The sequence below is a fragment of the Mustelus asterias genome, chromosome 14, assembly GCF_964213995.1.
Source record: "Mustelus asterias chromosome 14, sMusAst1.hap1.1, whole genome shotgun sequence".
In the NCBI taxonomy this organism is placed as follows: domain Eukaryota; kingdom Metazoa; phylum Chordata; class Chondrichthyes; order Carcharhiniformes; family Triakidae; genus Mustelus; species Mustelus asterias.
In genome coordinates, this window is record NC_135814.1 from 27,438,508 (window position 1) to 27,454,609 (window position 16,102).

Genomic DNA, 16,102 nt, shown 5'->3' on the forward strand with positions numbered 1-16,102 from the left:
CTTCTCGGCCTTTTGGCTAAGATCAAGTGTAGTATGGTCGGCAGCCCATGGTCGGCCGCACTTGGTTGAGGTCATTAGGTTACACTGAAGCTTCATATGTTTCATATGAAGCAATGTTTTAAAGCGGCATCTCGGCCTTTTGGCTAAGATGCAAATGAGCTCAAGTCTTGGAGGAGGAACCTCCCCCTTCTCCAATCAGCTTGGCTCATGTAGATCAGGCCCAGGACAGGGTGGTTTGGTCGCTCGCCCTGTCTTGTCAGCCTGGATCTGAAATGTCTCAACTTCTTGAGACTCTGAATTGGATTTGATTTGATTGAATTGGAAAAGTATTAAAAAAAACTGCCTGCTGCCAACCCGCAGATGGGGTTCATTGAAGGGAGCTGGGGGTTGGAGGGGGGCTTGGGCTGGAATGGAGGATCTCAGGTTGGGGGTCTCCCCCTAGATGAGGGTCACGTGGCTATCCTGGTCTCTGCTTGCCATAAACCTTTCAAGCCATTTCTCTGGAAATGAAATTTAAAGATCTGTCAGGTTGCACTGGCTAGTCTGCTGTCTGCTTGCTTTAAGAAATTTGAAGTGTTTTCTTTACAATGGATTTCATACACAGTTAACTTTTACAACTTTTACATTGTTTATTTATACAGCACTTCACCATCCTGTAATCGAAAGTGCTTCCTAGAAAGTGCAAATGTTCAGCCTGAGCTTATTTTTTTAACAGGTCTGCCTTTTTTCTCGCTTTTATGCCTGTACAGCAGGTCTTTACTGGAGGCTGGTTTCCACCATACAAATAACTGGCACCACTCAGACATAAAAGTGCATTGATTCCTCAAGGAGGACCTTCTTGCAGCCACTGCTGAATTATCTGGATAGATGTGATGACCAAGGCAGGGGGACTGGAGGCTATTGCAGCTATCGGGTGGTCTGGGACATGGCTGGACAGTGCCCTGATACTGCCCCCTGGCACCCTGAAACTGCTAGGTTAAAACTGGCAGGGTGCCAGGGGCAGTATTGGGTTGGCATCAGCAAGGGGCAGGGCCTGAAGAGGGCAGGACCTTTGGCAACCCCATAGTGGTGTGTTGCCCACTTGGGTTGGGGACACTGGTACCGACAATTGGGGAGGGTCTGATGCTGCTGGGGAGGGGGGGGGTGGAGTTTGCTGGTCAAAAGGTGGGAGGGGGGATGTCATTTTATTCTGAGATTATGGGCACCCCAATCTCTGAGGAGCTGGCTGTGCCATCATCCTTAGGTCCTGCACATCTCATTCAGGGGGCAAATCACCCTGAGCTCAAAAAACATGTCTAAGTATGGGTGGATTGCAATCAGGTTCATACCCAACCAGAATTGCACAATTTCCCCACCAGCGGCCACACTTAGAAATGTTTTAGAGAATTTATTGCCTTTGGTGGCAGTAGTGTAGGCGGTCACATAAATGTTGCCTATCCCAAGTCATCCTACTTTGCTCATTAGAACAGATTGTTTGAATGCTTTCAACCAGTATCTAGCTGAATTTCTGCAGTGGATTGGCACGTTCATCACTATTGATTCAAAATAAGAACATATAGTTATTACCAGCATATCAACACACTGAACATTTGGGTCTCGATTAAAAAGATTTTGGTTCTTATGAAGTCAAGCATGTTCCTATATTATAATACCTCGACATAAATGCTTTCACCATTTCTCATTAACCAAGTCTGAGCTGGGTGCAAATTGTCAAGAACCAGTTGGTCGTATCAATTTAAATATTTTGTCACCAAGCTGAGCTTGAACATAATTGTCCATGTGTTGGCCTCTGACTTGCTCATAACATTATTAACATTCAGAAATGTTCAGTATTGCAGTTAAGGGTGAGCATCTCGTTGTCTTTCTCAAAGCAGTGTTGGAGTACTAATCAACAACCCACATGATCCACTTCCAGTTCCCCAAAGATTAATTAACAAGCACCAGGTCTCTGGATATCAGATAAAATGGAATACTGGGGTCTTGCATCTCTCTCAAGTAGATGATTTTGTATATCATTTATTATTTTAGGTAGACCCCAATGGGCATATTAAATATAAGGTTAGCCTACTTTTAGTGGCACTTAAAAGAACAGTGAGTAAATATTTGCAGTTTTTAAACAGGAGAAAATTGGAGAATAATAAAGTGATGCATTTAAATTATTGCTACGTGGTCGGAAGAAGTTTAATTAAGTAAAGATTATAGCATTTAATAATCTAACGTGTTAAGGACAGGATCAGGAGAAAACTACAACCTTTGTACTCTTTCCTTTACTGACTGGAATCAATGGCCGGAATTTTACCGCCTCGCAGAACGGAATTCTCCACTGGCCTCAGGTGGGATTTTACAAGCCTCACCCGAGCAAGGTTGCACTGGAGACAGGCTGCTGATTCGCCATTCCCTTTGCCCTAAATGACTTTGGTGGGTGTCCTCTATGTGGTAGAGGCTTTAAGGGCTCTATCTCATTTGAAGACTCCTACTGAGTGGCAGGAGTGTCATGGTGTCATTGGGCGAGAACTATGTCAACGGCGAGTGGACAGAGGATAAAAAATGGGCAGCATGCCCCCATCAGAGGTTCCCTGAGAGGGGCTTTCAAATGGCCGTGGCAGTAACTGATCTTCTGCTACTGGGGCTGTTTGGTTCCTCCTGCCTTCATGTGAGGTTCCAGGAACTGCTCCAGTGCCCAGGTCCCAGTTCCCCTGGTCCTCTGGATCTGGGCACCTGAGCTCAGAGACAGGGCGACAGTGTTTGGATCATACATCTGCAGTACGCACAATTTACTCTTCTAGGACTGTGGAGGAGGTTTGTAATGCAAATGACTTGGATGGACACCACTACAGCCCAGCCAGAGAATGTAACCCCTCTGGTATAAATCTCCATGGACCTCGCACTGGACATCCAGCAACTACCACCTTACAGATCACTCCAGAGACTTATCATCTGGCTCAGAATCAGTCTCTGAAACTCCTCTGACTGCTGGGGGCCTGCTCAACCACTACCTCCTGCTCATGCAAATATGACGTGCCTTCTCCAGATTACGACTGCCCTTGCCCTGATGAACTAATCCCTGCCACGGTGCCAGTATTTAAATTCTCTCACTGTCCGGAGGAGAAGGTTCCCCTTTTCTTTTGGTCTTGCGATTCATGCATCAGATTCACTGGGGTTAGTTTGAACCGAAACTGCCCTTTCGGAACCTGGAAAGATCAGGTGTATGTACCGGGTCTGGAGCTCTGCCCGATTTAACTCTCCACTGAAGAATAATACTGGATGTTATCAACATTCTAGCTGATCCCATGGGTTTCCCATCCGGCAAGTCTCGTTATAAATATCCTCTTAAAATACAAATTTCAGAGCCAAAACTTTTCAATTCCCATTCATAACTAGAAGATTTAGGTACATGAGTTTTTCCGGTGGAAGAATCTCAAAAGAAATCATTACAATCAATCTCTCACCATCTGTTAAAAGATAACAGCTTATTTTTTCTCTGCGTCCAATTTGTGGGAATCACTGTTTGAATGTAAATGATCATTTAACTTTCAAAGAGAAACATTGACGCGATAGGTGGTTGATTTGATTTTTATTTATAGCTATATTGTTCCCTTCCTGATTTTCTTTCCCCTAGATAATCCCGATTTGCACACTAAAATTTATGCTTTTTGCTGCAATGAATTAACCAATCTTAGCTTAGAAGCTTTGGCGGCAATTTTCAACAGTGGGCCACCTGTTTCACATGTGAAGAATGGACAACACACAACTGAAAATCCCATCGATTGTCCGCTGCAATTTTCAAGCAGGCCTTTAAATGGAGGAGAATGGATAGGTGGCACAGTGGTTAGCACTGCTGCCTCACAGAGCCAGGGACCTGGTTTCGATTCCGGCCTTGGGTGACTGTCTGTGTGGAGTCAGCACATTCTCCCTGTATCTGCGTGGGTTTCCTCTGGATGCTGCGGTTTCCAAAGATATGTGGGTTAAGTTGATTGGCCATGGTAAATTGACCCTAGCATCAGGGGGATTAGCGGGGTAAATATGTGGGGTTACGGGAATGGGGCCTGGGTGGGATTGTGGTTGGTGCAGACTCGACAGGCCAAATGGCGTCTTTCTGCACTGGAGGGATTCTATGGGATGAAGAAATCCTCCCCACATATTAATTCAGTTCTTTCATAAGGATTTATCTGAACTGTCTTCCCTGCTTTTGCAAAAAGACTGTTCTGCCGACTCACAAGCTATAGCAAGGCTCTCTCCAGTACTTTTAATACTGAGGGGCATAAATAATGTAGAGGTAAGCACATTGTTTTACTTGAACTGTGTGCACAAGGTGGAATAGACAAAGAAAAAGTGACAGCATAAAAGCAAAATATTGTGGATGCTGGAATCTGAAACAAAAACAGTAAATAGAACATAGAACATAGAAAAAATACAGCACAAATAGGCCCTTCGGCCCACAAGTTGCGCCGGTCATGTCCCTACCTACCTAGGCTTATATATAGGCTTATCTATAACCCTCAATCCTATTAAGTTCCATGTACTCATCCAGAAGTCTCTTAAAAGACCCGATCGAGTTTGCCTCCACCACCACTGACGGCAGCTGATTCCACTCACCCACCACCCTCTGAGTGAAAAACTTACCCCTGACATCTCCTCTGTAAATGCTGAAAAATCTCAGCAAGTCTGTCAGCATCTGTGGAGAGAGAATGGAGCCAACATTTCAAGTCAGGATGACTCTTCACCAGAGCTGCAAAGTTACTGCACATCCGGTTTGCTTGATGCTTTAAAATTATAAAATAATTTATTTTAATTTGCACTTATAATCTTTGGTCTCCTATTCTGTACTTGGTGACATATGACTCTATGCATAGAATTTTGGAATTGAGCATGAACTATTTTTCTAAGGTCCAAGAAGTATTGGCCAATCTGCAGCTCATTTTCCTGTTGTTTGTATGTATGTTTTGTATGTATGTTTTGTCTGTATGTTTTGTATGACAGCAATGTCCCAAACTGTATTCCTCCTCCCTTGTCTGGAATTGTTTCAGAGCCTTGTTGAGCAAGCGTGGAGGATATGTGCGTGATCCCTGGTGATATAAAGAACTCCAATTTCATTATCATTTCAAAACAGACGTTAAATATAGAGTTGGACTTCTCCAGCTTTAAGTTTTCTGAAAGCATATCTTTAATTGTCAGTTTCTGGAGCAGAATGTTGCTTTTCTACATATTTTATAAGCTTGTTGAAAATAAAAATTGTCAGAATAAATCCTTAAAAGCATTGGTTGATTTATAGATGAAAAGTAATTTATATTATTGCGTCCCTGTCAGAAAGTTTAATCTGATCAACTAGAAATACATTTTCTTTTCCAAATTTAACTTGAATGGTGGATTTTTAAAAAATCACTATTTGGGGAACGAAATGCTACTAAGCTGTCAGGTAATGAGAATGTGTATGTGATAAACTCCAAGAGTCTTTTCAAATACTTGTGGCCTTCTGGAAGGATCTTCAATCACTAAATTTAGTTTTAGATTTCACAGTATGAAACATATGGGTGTAATAAATTGAGAGCGACTCAAAGTGGCTTTAACAATAAAAGGCTTTATTGCCAACAGAAAAAATATATATCTGCACAACAAGGTCAGACTAGATTACAAGTGCGACTGCTCTGCTCGACTCTCTGGCTCCAACTGTGAGTCCCTCTTTGACTCTCAGTACGTGCCATCCTGCGGTTTGGCTCAGCTTCCCACCAGGACACGCCATAGGGTGCTCACCGACCACACGGCCATCAGAAAATGCCCTTGCCTTAAAGGGTCGAGCTACTATAATGGATGTGCATGCACGAACAAGCAAAGAGAAGCTGGGTCTTAAGGCCAAGAGCATAACAGCCCTCCCATCTCCTGAGAGAGTCAACTGAATTCAAATAATAAAATCATTGAATCGTAGAATTCCTACAGTGCAGAAGGAGGCTATTCGGCCCATCGGGTTTGCACCAACCACAATCCAACCCAAGTCCTATTCCCGTAACCCCACATATTTTACCCTGCTAATCCCCTGACACTAATGGGCTATTTAGCTTGGCCAATCAACCTAACCTGCACATCTTTGGGCTGTGGGAGGAAACGAGAGCACCCGGAGGAAACCCACACAGACACAGGGAGAATGTGCAAACTCCACACATACAGTGACCCGAGGCAGCAATTGAACCCGGGTCCCTGGCGCTGTGAGACAGCAGTACCAACCACTGTGCGATGAGGGAAAACAAAGATCTGGTGAATTACTTTCTGACTTCCACAGGCAATATGAACCAATCAATGTGATAGCATCGGCAAATCGCATGTCAACTGCAAACCGACTGCTCCTGCTGCCAGAAGGAATTGTGGGTCAGGAACTCGCACATCTATGCAAATATGTAGGGGTGAGGGATTTGAGGAGGCAGGGCTATGTGAAGAAGAGGACAGATCAAGATGGAGGTGCCCTCTGAAAATGTTTTAAAAATTTGTTCAAAAATTGACCGCCTTTGGGGAACTGGAGTCTGCAGCCTCATTTGTAGTTCCATACATGCACACAAACATACAAAGTAGGAACAGGAGTAGGCCACTTGGCCCTTCAAGCCTGCTAAAATATTCAATAAGGTCATGGCTGATCTGACTGTGACCTCAGCCCCACCTACCCCTAATAACTTTTCATCCCCTTGCTTATAAAGAACTTATCTAACTTTTCATTAAAAATACTCAAAGACTCTTCTTCCACTGCCTTTTCAGGAAGAGCACTCCAAAAACTTTCCAAAGAATTTCTCTATCTCTGCCTTAAAAATATTCATTGATTCTGCCTCTATCACTTTCTGAGGAAGCGAGTTCCTCAGACTCATGACCTTCTGAGAGAAAAAAACTTCTCCTCATCTCTGTTGAAAATGGGCAATCCCTTAGTTTTGAACAATGACCCCTGGTTCCAGGTGCTCCCACAGGAGGAAACATCCTTTTCACGTCCACCCTGTCAAGAACCCTCAGAATTTTATGTGCTTAGATCAAGTCTTCCAAACTCCAGCAGATACAAGCCTAGCCTGTCTAACCTTTCCTCATAAGGCAATCTGCCCATTCCACGTATGAGTCGACTGAACCCACTCTGAACTGCTTCCAATGCATGTATATCCTACCTTTAATAAAGAGACAAATATTGAATATAATACTCCAGATGTGATCTCACCAATTCCCTCTATAAATGAAGCATAATCTCCCTCTGTATTCAATTCCCCTTGCAATAAATAATAACAATTTATGAGCTTTTCTAACTGCATGCTGTACCTGCATACTAACCTTTAATGATTCATGCAGTAGGACACCCAGATCCTGCTGCATCTCAGAGCTCTGCAGCCTCTTACTAGTCAGATAATATGCTTCTTTTTTATTCTTTCTGACAAAATGAAAATTTGCCCACGTTATCTTCTATTTGGAAGACCTTTGCCCTCTCAGTGACCAATCTAATATCCCATTGTAGCCTCTGGACATCCTCTTTACGGTTTAATTTCCTACCTATCTTTTTGTCATCAGCAAAGTTAGCAACATACCTTCGGTCATTTCATCCAAGTCATTGTAAACAGCAGAGACGGGAGCAGTAACCCCTGTAGCACACTACTAATCACATCTTGCCAACCAGAAAATGACCCATTTTTGCCTGCTCTCTGTTTCCTGTGTTACCCCTTACACCACGAGCTTTGGTTTTCCATTATACTTTTGTTGCAACATCTCATGCCTTCTGGAAAACCAGGTATAGTGCGTCCTCTTTCTCAACAGCACTTGTTACTTCTTCAAAGAACTCCAATGAATTGAGTAAACAAGATTTCCCTTGAGAAAAACCTGGTTGATTCTAACTTGATTTTTTCTAAGTCCACAATGTCTTTAATAACGGCTTCAAATGTTTTCCCTATGACAGATGTGAAAGCTAGTAGGGCCTGGGTGGGATTGTGGTCGGTGCAGACTCGATGGGCTGAATGGCCTCCTTCTGCACTGTATGATTCTATGATTCTATCTATGATTCTGGCTGGGGGCCTGTAGATTCCTGCTTTCTGTCTCCCTCTCTTTTCAAATAAAATGGACATATATTGCAACCATGCCTCTGTACTGGCTATCAGGTCATATTTATTTATTTTTATTTGTGCTATTTGTTCATTATGTTTTAAATGCTCCATGTATTCAGACACAGAGCTGTTTTTGTTGTCCTTTTAATTTATTTGTAACCTTGAGTCTTATCTGCTGATTTACTCTTAGATTTGTGCTCTCTTTCTCTTCCTGTTACACTCTATTTATCCTTCCCAATACCTTTCTCTCTTACCTTGAATCTACTCTTTGGAATTTCCCAGATGTTATTCCTTGCCCCCACAATTTAGCTTAAAACTCTTTCCATTTCCCGAGTTATGCAGCCCATTGGAACACTAGCCCCAACACTGTTCAGGTGCAGGCAGTCCCAGTGGTGCAAGCCCAACTTTCCCAGTACTGGTGCCAGTGCCTCAGAAACCGGAACCCACTTCTCCCACACCAGTCTTTGAGCCACACATTCAGCCCCCTACCTTTGCTTACTTGATGCCAATTTTGTACATGGCTCAGAGATTACTACCTTTGAGGTTCTGCTTTTTAATTGAGTGCCTTGCTCCTCATACTCTCTGTGCAAAATCTCGATGTTGATGGTACCTACATGGACCACGACAACTGGATCCATCCCTCCCACTGCAAGTTCCTCACCAGCCCTGAACAGATATCCTGAACTCTGGCATTGGACAGGCAAGTTTGCGTTATTGGACAGGCAACACAGCTGCCTGGACTCATGCTCTTGACTGCAGAGAGCAGGATCGATCCCCTTGATTACATTATCTCCTATTACTACCATGTACTTTTTCGCTACCCCAACTTGAATGGCATCCATTCATCCACTTTGCAGTCATTCTCCTCATCCACACAGATAGAGTCATAGAGGTTTACAGCATGGAAACAGGCCCTTTGGCCCGACTTGTCCATGCTGTCCTTTTTTAAAAATCGCTAAGCTATTCCCAATTGCTTGCATTTGGCCCATATCCCTCTATACCCATTGTACCCATGTAACTATCTAAATGCTTTTTAAAAGACAACATTGTAGCCACATCTACTACTACCTCTGGAAGCTTGTTCCAAACACTCACCACCCTGTGTGTGAAAAAAATTGCCCTTCTGAACACTTTTGTATCTCTCCCCTCTCACCTTAAACCTATGCCCTCTAGTTTTAGATTCCCCTACTTTTGGGAAAAGATATTGACTATCCAGCAGATCTGTGCCCCTCATTAATTTATAGACCTCTATAAGATCACCCCTCAGCCTCCTACGCTCCAGAGAAAAAAGTCCCAGTCTATCCAGCCTCTTCTTATAACTCAAACTATCAAGTCCCGGTAGCACCCTAGTAAATCTTTTCTGCTTTCTAGTTTAATAATATCCTTTCTATAATAGGGTGACCAGAACTGCACACAATATTCCAAGTGTGGCCTTACCAATGTCTTGTACAACTCCAACAAGATGTCCCAACTCCTGTATTCAGTGTTCTGACCGATGAAACCAAGCATGCCAAATGCCTTCTTCACCACTTTGTCTACCTGTGACTCCACTTTCAAGGAGCTATGAACATGTGCCCCTAGATATCTTTGTTCTGTAACTCTCCCCACCGCCCTACCATTAACTGAGTAAGTCCTACCCTGGTTCAATCTACGAAAATGCATCAGATGCATGCAGATAGAAAGCATTTTGTAACTGTTGAACAAAGCCAGAGGCTGAGCCTCCTCCATCACTACCTACTGGTTCCCCTGGCCTGTCTCTCTCACAGTCACATCCTCCTGTCCCTGATCATTGACCAACTCTAAGATTCTGACTAACCTAAGAGAAGTGACTGCCTTCTGGAACACAGTGTCTGGATAACTCTCCTTCTCTGATGCTCTGCAATGTCCGCAACTCAGACTCTTCCGAGTTCAGCAAATTCAGCAACTTGGAGCAGAGATTACTGAAGCTGCAGACACTTTCTGCAGATGTGGTTATCTGGGATTGCGGTGCATTCCACAGATTCCTACATGCCGAAGGCCCATCTTCTCAACCCTTGCCCCTCGCCTGAGGTGCGGTGACCCTCAGGTTAAAACACCACCAGCCAGCTCTCCCCACCCCCTCCCTCAAAGGGGAGAGCAGCCTTTGATCATCTGCTACTATGGCAACTTTACCTACCCACTGCAGTCACCGCACGATGCTAGCCCTGCCATTTCTGGCCAACATTACCTCTGTAATTAGTTAATTTATGCAGATAAAGTAATAAAAAGTTGCATTCACCTAGCTTGGATACAGGAAAAGAAACTTACCAGCTACTGGAGGCTGAATAAAAGTAGAAAAAGGAGCACCTCTTTCCCCCTCCGCCCCAAATTCCCAACTCCTCACTCAATCTACATCTCACTCAGTCATTCTCTCTTGCCTGCACGCCCCTTTCTGTGTTTCTGTATGTTAGTGACTGGGGTGGGGGTGACATAATATAACAGTTATCGTTTTATCAAATGCCTACAGTGCAGAAGGAGGCCACTTGGCCCATCAAGCCTGTACCGGCTCTTCGAAAGATCATCTTACCTATCCCCATAACGCCACACATTTACTATGGCGAATCCCCCTAACCTACACATCTTGGAAAAATAAAGGGCAATTTAGCATGGCCAATCCACCTAACCAGCAACCTCTTTGGACTATGGGAGGAAACCGGAGCACCTGCAGTAAACACGGAGAGAATGTGAAAACTCCACACAGTCAGCCAAGGCTGGAGTCGAATCCAACTTCCATGCATTGGTCAGACTTCAGCAGCTGTGGCATGTCTGCTGGCATTCCAATCAACCTCAGAAGATTGAACCTAATAGGCCTTTTAATTGTCTTAATAGACTACCACCTCTTGCCATAGGGTAGCCGTGCCTGTAGCAACCACACACTTCAAAAATGGTTGGCAAACTGGCATGCTGGCGAGTGATGGAAAAATGCAGCATGTCTGAAAGTTTATAACGTGTGTGTGAACTGTAGCAACAGTTGTTCTGGATCTGTACGTTCAGCTACATTGAACAGATGAATGAAACAAAGACGATTTAATTGTCACTAAAAACATAGTTTCGTAAGACATTGCAAAGAAGATAGCTAGAATTAAGTGACTTTAAAGCACTGATGTGTATTAATGGAATTTTGATTACACTTCTTGTTTAGGAAGCTGTTGTCTCTAAGACACATTCAGTTAATGTAGAAATGGTTCCTATTTTTGAATTAATACAAGCCTGCTAAATTTTATTGAAATGAAACCTAGTGTTCCTGTCTATTAGCTGTTAGTGGGTTCAAGGTTCTCTTACATATTTAAAGTTGGAAGAAAAAGGCCATAATTTTGCTGGCATGTTGTTTCAAGACTGAATAATTTCAGCCTTTGGATAATTAACACTTAGAACTTTTAATGTCAGGAGACAAATTGGCTATTATGGTGAATGTATTTTTCACATCCATTCCAGCACTAATGGTAATTATGATGCTTCAAGAATAGCCCAGATTTTTAATGTCCAAGTTTATTTGTTAAAACAAAGTGATTAGCAACACTTTAATATATTGCATGTGACATATGGTTAATAACTGAGAGCAGCATCGTGATGCAGTGGCTTTGCACTGATGCCTCACAGCGCCAGGGACATTCTCCCCATGTCTGTGTGCATTTCCTCCGGTTGTTCTGGTTTTCTTCCACAGTCCAAAGAAGCACAGGACCACAAAATTTACCCCAAAGTCTGCACGAGCAATTAACTTACGATTGCACAGAATATACAATGCAGAAATTGGCCATTAAGTCCTACCAGTCCGTGCTCTCACTTATGCTCCACTCGAGTCTCCTTGTGTCTTTCCATGTCTAATTCAACCAGCATATCTCCCTATTCCCTTCTTCCTCATATGCTTATCTAGCTTTTTCTTAAATACATCTATGCAATTCATCAACCACTCCTCGTGGTAGTGAATGTATACTTTCTCGCCACTCTTTGGGTAAGGAAGCTTCTTCTGAATTTCCCATTGGATTTCTTGGTGACTATCTTATATTGATGGCCACTAGTTTTGCTTTTCTCCACAAGAGGAAATACTCTCTTTGTGTCTACTTTTACAAAGCTTCCCATCATTTTCAGGACCATGTTTAGGTCACCCTCCTGCCTCCTCTTTTCAAGAGAAGAGAAACCCAGATCATTCATCCTTTCTTGATAGGTATAACTTTGCAGTTTTGGTGCTGTCGTTGTAAATCTTTTTACCAATGCCTCTATATCCTTCTTTATGACATGCGACCAGAACTGTCTGCAGCAGAGCAGAATTGTACACAGCAGTAAATGGAAAAGGCTGAGCATATCATGGTGAGAAACTGCAATGGGAGAGGGAACTAACTCTGACCCTCATAAGTCTAAGAATAAATCACTCGGGAATGCAATATTTTACAAATTAGGGGCATACATCATCGTTACCATGTTTGTTATAAGGAAAGGAAAATGCTAATCACATGATTTTCTGGGGAAAGTAACCAGCTTAACCATGGCTACTGTCTTTACAGTCAGTGGTTTTCAAGGGTTTCCGATCACTCAGCAATGTGTTACTATACATTATATTTGAAGACCATTTATTTAATGGGAACAGAACTGATAGGTTGAAAGTACATGGAGAAGAGGGCAAGGAGCATTGGGGAGAAGCATGAATTATCTGTTGTAAGGGATATTTGAGCGAATTGGTTTCAGTTTTCTGGTCCCTTATAAGAGTTCATTGCATGAACTTGATTTTAAATTTGAGTTGTTCACTCAGGGTCGCAGCAGCCAGCATCTGTAATTAACTCATTAATTTGAGAGCAGCATAATTCCTGTACACATCTTTTTTATTCATCTGAACTATTCATTACTCTGCTTCTGGTGGCAGCAGTGCGAGAGTTAAATTTCTCATACTGCTTTTAACGTAGAAATAGGCCAGCGTGAGAAGTTTGCCACAGTTGACATTCTTTCCTCTCTGGTTAACGTAGGAGCATGTCATGCATATTGATATTCAGAACTTATCTTGGTAGATTTCTTAAATCTCTCATCTTGCAGCTGTCCTCCCAGGTCTGGCATTAACTTCCTTTACAATATCTTGTCACGCCTGAGAAACTACACTTCAGAGTGTCTTACAGATGTCATGTTTCCTTTACTTCCTGAATCACAGCCTCAAGAGCTTGGCCATTAAGGCAGCACTTTCTTCTGCCTTATTGCTGCAACAGAATTGCCCAGAAGTTTATCATGTGCTATTTCAGTGCCTTAAGTGGCTACTTAGCACTTTCAACAAACACTGGGACAGGATTATTGCAACTAATATTTCTTTAGGGCCCTCTTGATGTGATTGATATGGCACAAATAAATTCACACTAATTAGATTAAAACTGCAAATTCCAGAGTGCGCTTTGTAACATTGAAACAACATAAGTCTTTAGTTAACCATCGATGTTTTCTTGATAGGCTGTGATATATGATGTTCAAATATTTTTATCATGCTATCTGCAAGATGCAGTGGAATCGGAATCATCTCATTATTTGTAGTGATTCGTTATTTATAACAATAAAAATCTCCTTCACTGCTGTCCATTAGGATTCTTGCCACATGTTGGTATAACCAGTACAAGCATGATTGTTGAATATAGCCAAGGCAGCAGATGTCCTATAACTTTGTCCTGGGGCAGAATGGTAGCACAGTGGTTAGCACTGCTGCCTCACAGCACTGGGCACCTGGGTTCAATTCTGGCCCCAGTTGTCTGTCTGTGTGCAGTTTGCACGTTTTCTCCGTGTCTGCGTGTGTTTCCTCCGGGTGCTCCGGTTTCCTCCCACAGTCCAAAGATGTGCAGGTTAGCTTGATTGGCCATGCTAAATTGCCCCTCAGTATCTGGGGGTTTAGCAGAGTAACTACATGGGATTACGGGGATAGGGCCTGGGTGGGATTGTTGTCAGTGCAGGCTTGATGGGTCGAATGTCCTCCTTTTGCACTGTAAAGATTCTATCATTTAGTCATTGAAAACATGAAATGCAGTTCTTTTTATAAAAGTACATTTTTATTTTTCTCCACCAGGTACTGGACACCTCGAATTTACATGTCCGGTGAATTATTTTGACTGCATTGGGACAAGACGATGTATTCACATGAGCAAGCTCTGTAATGGCATAAATGATTGTCTGGATGGACTTGATGAAGGATTTCACTGTCAAGGTAAAGTTACAGTGAAATTTTGTTGCACCCTTTGAGACCAGATTGACTGTCTGATTGATAGAATCAAGCATGTTTAAACAAATGTATGTGTTATTGTGCATTTATTTTACTCAGCCCATGAGCTAAATGTGGTAACTTATGTTGTATGAAGCCATTCACAATTGAACTTCTGAACATTCATGGATCTCCCACCAGCTGCTCTTCAAATTTGCCTTTCCAATAGAAAACACAAGGTGACATTTTTGATGTCAGGTGGCCAGTAGAGAATTTTTTCTTCTGCCCAGATACCAGAATGATTTAAGCCCCAAATTTAACCCTACCTAGATCAGGCAGGCTGGTGGATATTCCACTCTCGTGAGCTGTGCACTCCCAGTGGTATCAGCAAAAACTAGTGTAAAGCTACTGATTTTCATGTCGGGCCTGTTTGCGATGCTCAAGGCTGGTAACCTTTTGGTTAATTAAACCTGCTGTGGTTTAGATGTAGAATGCTGTCCCGTGGCTGGTGCCAGGACATGGTGCCCCGGGTGGCTTGCTGGAAAAATGGAAGATGTGGCTTGCAGGAGTGATGGAGGAGCAGACACTCTGACATCCGCAGAGGACAAAGAAAGAGAGAAAGGTCTGTGATAGGCAGGGGAGAGTAAATGGCAAGAGTTATGATAGTCAAGTCCCTGTTGTTATATCTGTATGCATGCCTAGTTCTGATGAAGGTTCATCACTTTGAATTGTTAACTGCTTTTCCTTCCCCAGATGCTGCCAGACCTGCTGGGCATTTCTATTTTCATTTTAAATTTTGAGAAGCAGCAATACTTTGCTCTTGTGCCGTTCATGCCCTCAGTATATGCCATGAAATTTCACAGCTAGGTAATGATTTTTGAAGTGTATACAGTGCATGCAGTCTGAATTTTTGAATAGTTTCAAGAACAAGGTAAATATATTTCTAATTTTAAAAAAAGGATCGGGGATATGGGGAACAGGTGGGGAGGTGGATTTGAGGCCAGGGGGAGATCAGCCATAATCTGATTGAATGGCGGAGCAGGCTCGAAGGCTTAATTTGCCTACCTCTGCTCCTAATTTCTATGCCCCTAAATTCCTACATTGTTGTAGAGAAAAAATTAGCAGTCAGTTTCTACACAATAATGTGCCACAAAACAGTAATGAGATAAATGCTTAGCTAATCTGTTTTTGATCATGGTGTTTGAAAGAGAACTCACCTGTTTTTCTTTGAATACTACCGTGGGCATGTTTGTTTTTTCCTACCGGTGCAAAGGATCATGGAAACCCAGTTTGCTCTGAATGTAATTTTCACTTTAAGTTCAAGATTACAGATCATATTGTAAAAGAGTGATTTTAGATTTATTGCTGTAAAAGTGACATGCCATCAAAATTTTTCATTCTGCACTCATCTTCTTCATCGTAAGAACATCAAGAGTGAGATTTTCTGTACGCGCTCGTCCCAAGATCGGAAAATCCCGCCTGAGTTCAATAGACCTTTTCATGGTCCTGTCCCACCTGCTACTGTTATTCCTGTGAAGGGTGGGATGGGAAAGCTCTGCCCCAAATCTCAAAGGGGAACAACAATTTATTCTGAAACCAAAAGAGAAAACGCTGGCAAATCTCAGCAGGTCTGGCAGCATCTGTAAGGAGAGAAAAGAGCTGACGCTTCGAGTCCAGATAACCCTTTGTCAAAGCGTCAGCTCTTTCCTGTCCTTACAGATGCTGCTCGACCTGCTGAGATTTTCCAGCGTTTTCTCTTTTGGTTTCAGATTGCAGCATCCGCAGTAATTTGCTTTTAATAATTTATTCTGCATAAGAAGGGGGTGCTGATTGGTTGACAAGTGGATTCTGATTGGTAGAGGCCTTG

General features: G+C 42.7%; 1 protein-coding gene across 1 annotated transcript in view; it reads left to right on the top strand.

Moving 5' to 3' along the window:
* The window catches only part of LOC144504127 (low-density lipoprotein receptor-related protein 1-like), a 1,391,705-nt gene that overhangs the window by 183,182 nt on the left and 1,192,421 nt on the right, over positions 1-16,102 (top strand). The window contains exon 4 of the mRNA XM_078229303.1: positions 14,104-14,241. Coding sequence (XP_078085429.1) covers positions 14,104-14,241 — 138 coding nt within the window. The remainder of the gene's footprint in view (positions 1-14,103; positions 14,242-16,102) is intronic.